This window comes from Littorina saxatilis, linkage group LG5 (genome assembly GCF_037325665.1).
Source record: "Littorina saxatilis isolate snail1 linkage group LG5, US_GU_Lsax_2.0, whole genome shotgun sequence".
Lineage (NCBI taxonomy): Eukaryota > Metazoa > Mollusca > Gastropoda > Littorinimorpha > Littorinidae > Littorina > Littorina saxatilis.
The window spans coordinates 53,565,719-53,576,171 of NC_090249.1; the positions used below are offsets into that span (position 1 = coordinate 53,565,719).

Consider the following 10,453-nt stretch of genomic DNA (forward strand, 5'->3'; position numbering starts at 1 on the left):
CTCTCTCTCTCTCTCTCTCTCTCTCTCTCTCTCTCTCTCTCTCTCTCTCTCTCTCTCTCTCTCTCTCTCTCTCTCGTGAATAACAATAATAATAATAATAAGAACATTTATATAGCGCTAAATCAAAAACTTTCGTTAAAAAGGCTTGCTCTAAGCGCTTGACATCTAAACTAAAACGTCATGCACACTCTTTACAATGATGTACAAGAACTTCATGTCACACTCTTTCATTCAGTATAGCACCATTCACACAGTTGTTATTCTGTACAAGACAATAAAAAGCCACTGGTTGATGTCATACTCGAAGATGATTAAATCAAAACACACGAACAAATTCAAATGATGCCTTAACATGAATTTACTTCAACTTATCTAGCTCATAATCATTTTACCAGCGCAATTTCGTTAACACATACATCATGCACAGATCAATGGAGATAAAAGGTAAACGGCACCAACAACACATTGTGTGACCAGCACACAACAGCTTGATGCGCAGACGTTCAGGAAAATGCGCTCTTCAGCAGTTTTGGTGACTTGAAAGCCCATGCTCTGCTCCGGTTGGCATTCGCGGTAGCACGGTGGGAGCCAACTCTTCTGAGAAGTACTGGAAATTCGTCATTCTGTAAGAAAAATAAATTCAATTAAAAGGTGGGCCCCGAGCTACCACTGGAATAAATCTTGTTGTTTTTTACTTGTGGAAACTGAGTATCACACATGTGTAGGCCTACTACACTTGTTTATGCATACGTATTGACATAAGTCTTCAAATAAGTTGTATTACGTGAATGAAAGAAACAATCCGATTATTATACTAACTCTAATGCAAAAACAATACAACTATGCACTAAGCACATTTCTGCAAATTGCAATTGGCCATGAGCTTTGGAGCAAGTACTATGTTACAAGTCTATAACTCCTGTGGAACTGACAAGGAAACGGCCTCTGCATTGATCTGGTTTCATTGATCTGAACGATTAAGCATATTGTTACAACAAATATATTATATTATACATATTGTTTTACTACAATTCTTCCCCTCTCGCAGAGTGGTCATAGAATAACTGTTCTTACTTTGCCCATTGCTGCGAATGCTCGTCAAACACGCGATAGGTGTTGACGTCAGTTCTGTCCGTCACGCGCACGTACAGTTTCTTCGCTTTGACGTCATACCCGTCCAGCGTCAGGTGGTCGTGGTTACCCTGGTGTACGCTGGGTAAGTTCTGAAGATAAATGATTGTTGATGTATTTGATCACCTTGGTTGTATTTTTTACATTACAAAATAATGTACTTTATTTGGTATACTATTACCAACTTCATGAAAGTACTTTGACCTCGCGCCCCCTAATTGGCGTAGAGGCGATGGGGGAGCCTTCTCTACTAACTTCTGAGAGAAGGTCGCATCACTCTCGATTCCGTGAACCTAATTAGGATCTTTTTCTTGTCTCTTCTCTAGTTCTGCCTCCCCAAAGCCCTTTCACTTACCTTTTCTAACCCATACAATTCTCCACCCTTTTTTCCCCAAAATATGGTGAATTCCGAGTTTGTCATGTGTGACCAGGGGATGAGTGGCTGACACCTTAATGCCCAGGGCGTATCTTGTGTAGTTTTAATGGCTTCAAGTAGAAAAGAAGAAAGTGTTTTGGCTAGGTTACACACTGGTCGCACTTATACAACACATGTTCACCTGCTTAAAAGAGAAGAGGTACGCCTGTGATAATAGTTTTGCTGTGATACATAGTTTTACTGTGATACATTTCCTGACTGTTGTTTGAAATTGGTTTAATTTAAATGTGTGTAATGTTAAACTTGTGGGGTCCTGATTTGGCCTATATGGTCCGCTGGACCCAAAAAGCAACAGATATCAATCAATCAAAGTACTTTGACATGCAGCGCAAATGAAAAGCAGTTTTAAATCTGAGCTTTGCGCCAAATTATCGATGCTTTTACAGTAGAAACACAAACTCTCATATGTCTTAACTAAAACCACGAACATTCTGGACAGATTTAAAGCAGATCGGACATGCAATAGCAAGCATAATCTTGTTAACACTATGAATGTAGTACACAAAGATTGAATTGTATCGACGGGCGGTGTGGCCTAGTGGATAAGACATTGGCCTCCTAATCGGAAGGTCGTGAGTTCAAATCCCGGCCGCGGCCGCCAGGTGGGTTAAGGGTGGAGATTTGTCCGATCTCACAGGTCAACTTATGTGCAGACCTGCTAGTGCCTCAACCCCCTTCGTGTGTATACGCAAGGACAAGACCAAGGTTGCACGGAAAAGATCCCGTAATCCATGTCAAAGTTCGGTGGGTTATAAAAACACAAAAATGCCCAGCATGCCTCCCCCGAAAGCGGCGTATATGGCTGTCTGAATGGCGAGGGAAAACGGTCATACACGTAAAAATCCACTCGTGCAAAAACATGAGTGAACGTGGGAGTTTCAGGCAATGAACGAAGAAGAAGAAGAAGAAGAAGAAGAGAATTGTATCAGATAAACGTCTGGGCACAACAAGAGCGCAGTAAAACCCTTTTCCGTTTTAAATTTAGTGACTGCTTCATACTAACCATCCATGATCGACCATTGTCCGAGGACTTGGCACACACATAATGACCACCGGACGAGAAACAGCCGTACGCTGTGTTGGTCTTTTGGTTCTTGACAAATGAGCACTTGGGGCCCAGCGGAGTGTTGGGGTAGTGGTCAGAGATGTAGGTTTGAACCGCCCTCCACTTGGCCACCGTGGACAGGTCTTGACCAGTGTACTCTGACATCCCCCAGCTTCCGTACTTACTGGGCGAGCCAGTCGATGCAAAGTAGTTGAACAGGCCACCTGGTAAAACAGAAAACTTATGAATCATAAATTAGCAATCAATCATCATTTACTGCACATAAAATATACAAATCAAGTAGCAGATATTTGCGTTAGTCACCCGTCTGCTGTGACGTCGCCTAATCACATGACCCGGGGAGCGTCGTTAACGACGCATTCAGCATTTTAAAGGTACATGTACATTCCTTACAATGTTAACGTATGTAAACGTATCCTACCCAACCCCACAGACCTGCCCAGGCTATCGCACGGGATACGTGCATCCTTAGTCTTGGACACCTACCAAACAGCCTTGAAGCATCCTGCGCAGAGTGTGAACTTAACTCAGACAAAACATCCAACTCTGCATTGAAAGCACTAATAGGCATTACTTTATAGGCAGTAATATGCTTTTGTTTTGTTATGTGTTCAAGTAAACGGATGCTTCTATCCCATGTGAAATCGCAGGCAGATCTGCGATCGTGAACATGGTCGTCCTTTCAACACACCCAATTTTGACACATTTCCAAAAAATATCATTAAATATCTGATGCACTTACATTAAATTGGTTTGTTTTTGTGAAATATTTGATTCTTAAATGTTTCTAATTAACATAACATGTACGAGGGTAATTTTAACACATAATCCAAATATTTTCAAAGAAAATGGTATATTATTGGATTTCGCAAAAAGTTTTGCTCTTTGAGACACCAACACACTTTTGGGTGGGGTTGGAAACACACTTCCAGGTAGAAAACGGTTCATGGGAAACAACTCATCCTTTCTGGCCTATTTAGCAAACTGGCAGTGGAAACGATTGCCTCCCTTTACCTGTCTCTGGTGTCTGTGAATTTTTGTTAATACATTTTTCTTCCTACCGCCAGTATACTGGTGCTATGTCGTGAAAACGAGAAGTATGGTACTAATAGAGATCGAGAAAACCGAGGCCAAAATACCGCCTCAAATCGCCCCTATAAAGCTCTACCTGGGTAAGCGTTGGACCCGTTACTGGTGACGATGTCATGCCATCCTTGCAGGATGTCCTTCATGGGTTGTTCGATGGCCGGGTCCTTGTTGAAGGCGATGGCCTTGTCTGTCACGGCCTGCACGTGAGCCCCGTTCACAATGGCTCCGTTCTCCATAACGCTGGGCCCACCCTCGTACATCACCAGCTTCAGGCCGTGCGACTGTAGAGTAAAAAAGATCGAGTATAAAGAAGATAAAGTAAAAGAAGATAAAGTAAAAGAAGATAAAGTGTAAGAAGATAGAGTATAAGCAGAAGATAACAACATATGCACAGAGGAAGTGATCAGCAGTCACGTGGTTTGTGGCTGCTGGGGACTAAAGGGACATACATTCAATCATTTGTGATGATTACGAAAGGCAAGTATGGGTTTTTTTCTTATTTGAGATGAGCAAAGAGTGGTTTGGGCAGAAATGAATCCTCAACAGGGCTTTCCACGGACACTACTTATATTAGAAGCTCCGGGGACCTTCAACTTCAATATATAGAAGGAAGACCAGAAAGTTTAAATTCTTGTGTTCAGAGGGTACATTCTTTGCAGACGCATGCTCCCTGGGATGCTCATGTCAATGCAATGCTGACTTTTGGAAGTTCTCCTAGCCGTTCACAAAAACAGTATGGTCATATTGGTTGCATTGACTCTCCAAATGTTGCATAAGTGCTGATCGGGCCAGACGGGCGCAATGGCCCGGTGGTAAGGCGCCGGCCTCCAAAGCGGAAGGTCGTGGGTTCGAATCCAGGCCGCGCCTGGTGGGTTAAGGTGGAGCTTTTTCTGATCTCCCAGGTCAACTTATGTGCAGACCTGCTAGTGCCTTATCCCCCTTCGTGTGTACACGCAAGCACAAGACCAAGTGCGCACGGAAAATATCCTGTAATTCATGTCAGAGTTCGGTGGGTTATAGAAACACGAAAATACCCAGCATGCATCCTCCGAAAGCGGCGTATGGGTAAAAACGGTCATGCACGTAAAAATCCACTCGTGCAAAAACACGAGTGTACGTGGGAATTTCAGCCCACGAACGCAGAAGAATAAGAAGAAGAAGCTGCTCGGGTAAAAATCGCTCTTTCCATGTTTAATGCGACGCGGTTTTGTCAAATGAGAAATAGTTCTCCGAGTACCTGTCTGCTTAGTACACCCCCGGTATAGGGGTGTGTATAGGATTCGGTCGATGTGTTTGTTTGCTTGTTTGTTTGTTTGTGTGTTTGTGTTCGCATATAGGTCTCAAGAATGAACGGACCGATCGTCACCAAACTTGGTGAACAGGTTCTATACATTCCTGAGACGGTCCTTACAAAAATTGGGACCAGTCAAACACACGGTGAGGGAGTTATTGGTGGATTAAGATTCTACAAGGACTTATAGAGGGACATATTAATGGTCAAAGGGAAATAACCTTCTCAGTTGGTGGCAGTGAGAATGGTTATTTCCCTTTGACCAACGGGGGTGTTTTTCCTACCTCGGAGGAATTTCATGTTTTGTATTATGTTCGTTGTAAACCTCTGTCATTAAAAAATGTAACACTTGTGCACAAACCTTTGCAACATCCATGTAGTGTGAGTAAGAGTCCTTCTGTTTCTGAAGGTCAGAATTACACAGATTCTGAATCTGTGCCATAGTCATGTTGGGAAGTTCACTCGCCTGCGCACAGAGAGAGCAGAACTATTTCCACACGTGTCCAGTTGAATGTTCATCGCATTAAAATAGAGATAAGTGAACTACACTCAGAGACACACGGGAACCAATACACACACATACACACACACACACACACACACACACCCGCGCATACACACACATACACACACACACACACACACACATAGACACACACACATAGACACACACACACACAGTTGACGTAGCACCCGGTAGGGCATGTAGGGCGACCGCCCGACCACTTTTTCCGTAAAAAAAAAAAAAAGAGAGAGAGAGAGAGAGAGAGAGAGAGGGAAGGAGAGAGGGAGAGGGGGAGAAGGGGAAGGCGAATTTTTTTATTGCATCAAACACAATGTGTATGTACAAGGGGGAGAAATAGTTAGCATGTGAACAAAGTGGACTTGACCGTCCGGAAGCAAGGCAACTTAAAATCAACACCTAGCACAAGAAGTAAAAACAGAGAAGAAAAAAGAAAGAAAAAAATACAGTAAGATGAAGACAAGGATTTTGGGTTGTACGATCATACCGGTCTATTTCACAATTGATTTTCTCTTTGTCTAAACGCGTAGAACACATAATTTGACAATGCAATCAGTCGTAATTTGTTGTCAGTCTGTAAAATACACAACGATGAGTTGGAGAACTGGTCAAGGTCAAAACAAGCACCAATGTACTTTTGACGGATTGCATTGTAAGCTGGGCATTTAAACAGGAAGTGGTTTTCATTTTCTTCAGTTGATTTACAAAATGTACAATTTCTGGATTCAGCGCACTCGGGATTATAGCGCAGTTTATTTACCTTCAATGGTGTAATGCCCAGTCTGAACTTTGTGTACATTTTGCGTATGTACTGGTTTTCAATGACACCCAGATACTTTTCTTTTTCAAGTTCTCCTTTAAACATCCTGTATACATCAAATCTCACACTTGTATCAAGTTTACAGTGCCAGTTTTGCTCAAAGCAGTCTTGCAGACGTTGCTGTAATGTTCTAATAAACGCACATTCCCTACCTACAGACCCGTTCAACCACACATCTCCAAATCCATTCATGCAAAGGAGGCATTTAACTTGTGAGACCCAATTCTGTTTTCCCCTTTCAACTGCGTTTTTTAACATGATGTATGACATCTTTGCATATCTCGAATCCGGCATACAGTTAAGTCTCAACCAGTACTTTACGCTTCGGATATTTGCTAGGATTGACAAAGTGCATCTTCCAAGTTCCCCATACACCATCTGGTTTGGACTGTTTGACGAGATCCCGAGTAATCTTTTACAGGCATACATGTGAACCTTTTCAATCTGTGAACAGTCAAAACATCCCCATAGTTCTGAGCCATAGAGCAAGATGGGAGCAATTTGCGCATCAAATAATTTGAAAAATATGTCCATGTCGTGGCATCCTATATTCCATAAGACTTTAAAAATCTCAATGACACCTTGTTTGGCTCTGGTGATTGCGTCATTGAAAGAGAGATTCAAACGGGCTTGGGTTGTGAATGTCAGACCGAGATACTTGTAAGAGCTAGCACTTGATACTTGCGCGTGTCCGTAGAACCATTTCTCACTTTTGGCTAAATGACCACCGTTTCGAAAAACAACGACTTTGGTTTTATTCATGTTTAGCCTTAACCCAAGACGCTTTGAAACGTTATGTAAGATGTTCAGTTGGTTTTGCAAACCCACTATGGACGATGATAGCAGTGCAATGTCGTCAGCGAACATCAAAAGAAACAGTTCGATCTCGCCGGGAAGCATTTGAATTCCGTGTCTGCCCTTACATATTATTTCCGAGGCAAGTTCGTTTATAAGAAACGAAAAAAGCGTTGGGCTCGCTAGACAGCCCTGCTTCAGGCCTTGTAGGCATTCAAAATAATCAGTATTGCCAGAGTTACATCGGACGCAAGAGAGAACAGATGAGTACATTGACCTAAGCATGTTAAACATTCTTCCTTTTACACCAATCTTTAATAAAACATTCCACAAAACATCCCTTTTAACGGTGTCAAACGCCTTTTGAAAGTCCACAAAAGCAACATATAACTTCTTTTTTAGTTGAAGCTGCTTGGTAACTGCTGCATAAAGAGTGAACATGTGGTCAATTGTGGAGTAATTTTTTCTAAAACCCGCCTGTGACTCAGAGAGAATGTTGTTTTCCTCAGCCCACGCTGTCAAACGGGCATTCATAATACTGGTATACAACTTGCTCACACAACTTAACAAAGAGACGCCTCTATAATTGTCAGGGTTCTCATCATCACCTTTCTTAAATATTGGTTGAATGATAGCCTTTGCCCAATCTGAAGGGTAGTCACCAGTCCTAAAAAGGTCGTTAAACAACGTCAAAAGATAGGGGACGATTGTGTCACCTGTGGTTTTTAAGAGATCATTTAAAACGCCATCTGGTCCCGCTGCTTTCCCTTTTTTTAAGCCACTTAAAGCAGTCCTCACTTCTTCTTCGGTAATATCACTGTTGAGAATGTCGCAGTCAAGTTCGTTTTCTTCTTCAGTGTCAGTATGGTCATGTTCTTGAACATGCCTTCTATCATCATCCTCGTTAAGTACTTTCTTAAAATGATCATACCATGCCTGATTGTCAATAGTTCCTGCGGGTTTACGTTTCCTCCTGAATTTCTTTATCTCCTTCCAAAATGCATGGGAGTCAGAAATATTCAACAGCAGGCTATTCACTCTATTTTGTTTATGACTGTCTTTTTTCTGTTTGAGCACTTTGGAGTATGACTTTCTCTCCGTTAGGTATAACATCTTTAACCTGTCTTTCTCTTGTCCTGTCTTTTCCTTTTTGTACATCCGAAATGCCTTGCGTGTTTGTCTTTTTAATTTTCGGCATTCAGAATCGAACCACTTGTTGTTTTCGGAGATTAAAGGTGAGTCATTTTTAAACACCCTTTCCATTGGTTTGGCAGCGTCTTTCAAAGCACACGTAAACAACTCCACTGATCCCTCTGCGTCCTCTTTGATCATAGCTGTAGCAGCGGCCAGTTTGTTTACAAAGCTTTCAGACTGGATCAAAGTTTTGACCTCTTGCTCTTTTTCTCTGTCCCATATGAGTCTTTTTGTAGGTGGCTGTGTTGCTTCACTGATGGGAGGACGGGCATGGGCACAATCGACGCTAAACGTAAACCAGAGGGGCATATGCGATGACTCAACTCTCTCATCTACGGCTAGACGTTTAGAACGTGACGATAATTCATCAGAGATAACAAAGTAATCAATGACGCTATTTCCATGTACAGAAACATATGTAAAGTGTTCTGATAAATCAGGAGTGCAGTTACCGTTTAAAATATGCATACTAAAAGATGTACAAAAGGAAAGTAGCTCCCAACCAAATTGGTTAGCCACCTTGTCCTCTGATGACCTGGTGCAAACGTAGGGATCACATCGCTTATCGGCGCTATCCATTTCATCGACAGGGCACACGTTAGATTGATACTGGCCTGTTCTTGCGTTTAAGTCTCCACAAAGAATGACCTGCAAATCTCCATGTTTTTCAAACATGTCAAGGAGACAACACTCTAACTCATCGATATGGCATTTAGTCTGTTTCGTGTTATAATATGGCGACGTGGTTGGAGGGACATAGGCTGCCATGAAAATAATGTCTCCCTCTGTATTAAGCAATGTTTTGGAAAGTTTTAAGCATAAGATATGATCATATTCAGTCTCAACATGATAGACTAACTTACTTATATCTTTCTTTACGAGAACAACGACGCCCCCTGACCTCCTACCATGACTCGTTAGCTTCCTAGCCGATTTCTGGAAGATTTGAAAATCACTAAAGTGCCGTGATAGGTCGAATGCTTTATCCAAAAATGTCTCTACAAGACAGACAATATCGAACTTCAGGATATAGCCCAGAAAATCAGGATCAGGTAGCTTAGAAGCCAAGCCATCGACGTTCCAAGTGAGAAATTCTAACGTGCCCTTACCACCTTCTACTGCCGATGTGACGTGCCCGTGCCGTCAGTCACTGATTTTACTGCCACCAAGCATCGTGTCGATACGTCCTTGGCGTTGGCCTGTGGCGCCATGGCCTGCCCCCCGGGCAGTGCCAGCGGTGGAACCCGTCTGGAGCCTGCTGCGTGTCTTCACGCCCGGGTGATCGGCTGTGGCCGTGTACCCAGCACCGCCGGGTTGACTGCTTGCTCCGCCGTCCAGCTGAGCCCTCCGTCCGCCGCCCCGACCCCCACCGCACCCGCTACTGTCGTCACTGGAGATGTCGGTGGTCGGTGAGCCTCTACCCCGCCCCCTGCCCGCGTATATCGGGGTCTGTCGGTTGACCCTGTTGTCTACGCCTCGCTGGGGGGAGGTAAGGGCGTCTACGCTGGATGAGGTGATGGGGGCAGCAGGGGACTGGGGCGGCCGACAGGGCAGCGATGGGAAGTCATGGGACGAGGTGGTAGCCCCCGTGTTTGGACTGCTGTCTCTGGCTTGTCGTTCCTGCTGCTCACCTCGGTGCTCCCTGGGTCTCTTGTGCAGCCTCGTTCCCCTGTAGTAGGCCGTGAAGCCCTGGTCTCGGAGCTCCGTGAGCGTGGTTCGCTGTCTCGGTGTCAGATCGTCGTTCATGGAGACGTCAGCTGACCTCAGGCTCTGTCTAGTGCTGCGGTTGGCGATCAGTGCACGCTTGTCGTTAGCGTTGTGCAGCTTCACCAGGATAGGGCGAGAGCGCTGTTCGCTATGCTGTCCGAGGCGGTAAGCTCGGTCAAGGTCGTCTAGCTGCCACTCCTTGCCCGTGTCATCGTGTAGGTTAATGGTGTATAGCACTGCTCTGGCACAATCCTGTCCTGTTTCACCAGACGTCTCAGTGACACCGTAAAAAATAACATGGTTACGCCTAGAATGGATACGTTGTTTCTCTATTTCTTCGTCAAGTTGATACATCTTGTTTTCCAGTGCAGCAGTGCGTTTTTTCATATCATCCATGGCTT

General features: G+C 43.8%; 1 protein-coding gene across 1 annotated transcript in view; it reads right to left on the minus strand.

Moving 5' to 3' along the window:
* Nucleotides 1–338: 338 nt before the first annotated feature.
* The window catches only part of LOC138967436 (uncharacterized), a 24,717-nt gene continuing 14,602 nt past the window's right edge, over nt 339–10,453 (minus strand). Inside the window, exons 11-15 of the mRNA XM_070339981.1 lie at nt 5,375–5,479; nt 3,802–4,003; nt 2,571–2,836; nt 1,075–1,223; nt 339–623 (exon numbers count right to left, since the gene is read on the minus strand). Of these exons, the coding sequence (XP_070196082.1) occupies nt 521–623; nt 1,075–1,223; nt 2,571–2,836; nt 3,802–4,003; nt 5,375–5,479 (825 nt within the window). The 3' untranslated portion in view covers nt 339–520. The remainder of the gene's footprint in view (nt 624–1,074; nt 1,224–2,570; nt 2,837–3,801; nt 4,004–5,374; nt 5,480–10,453) is intronic.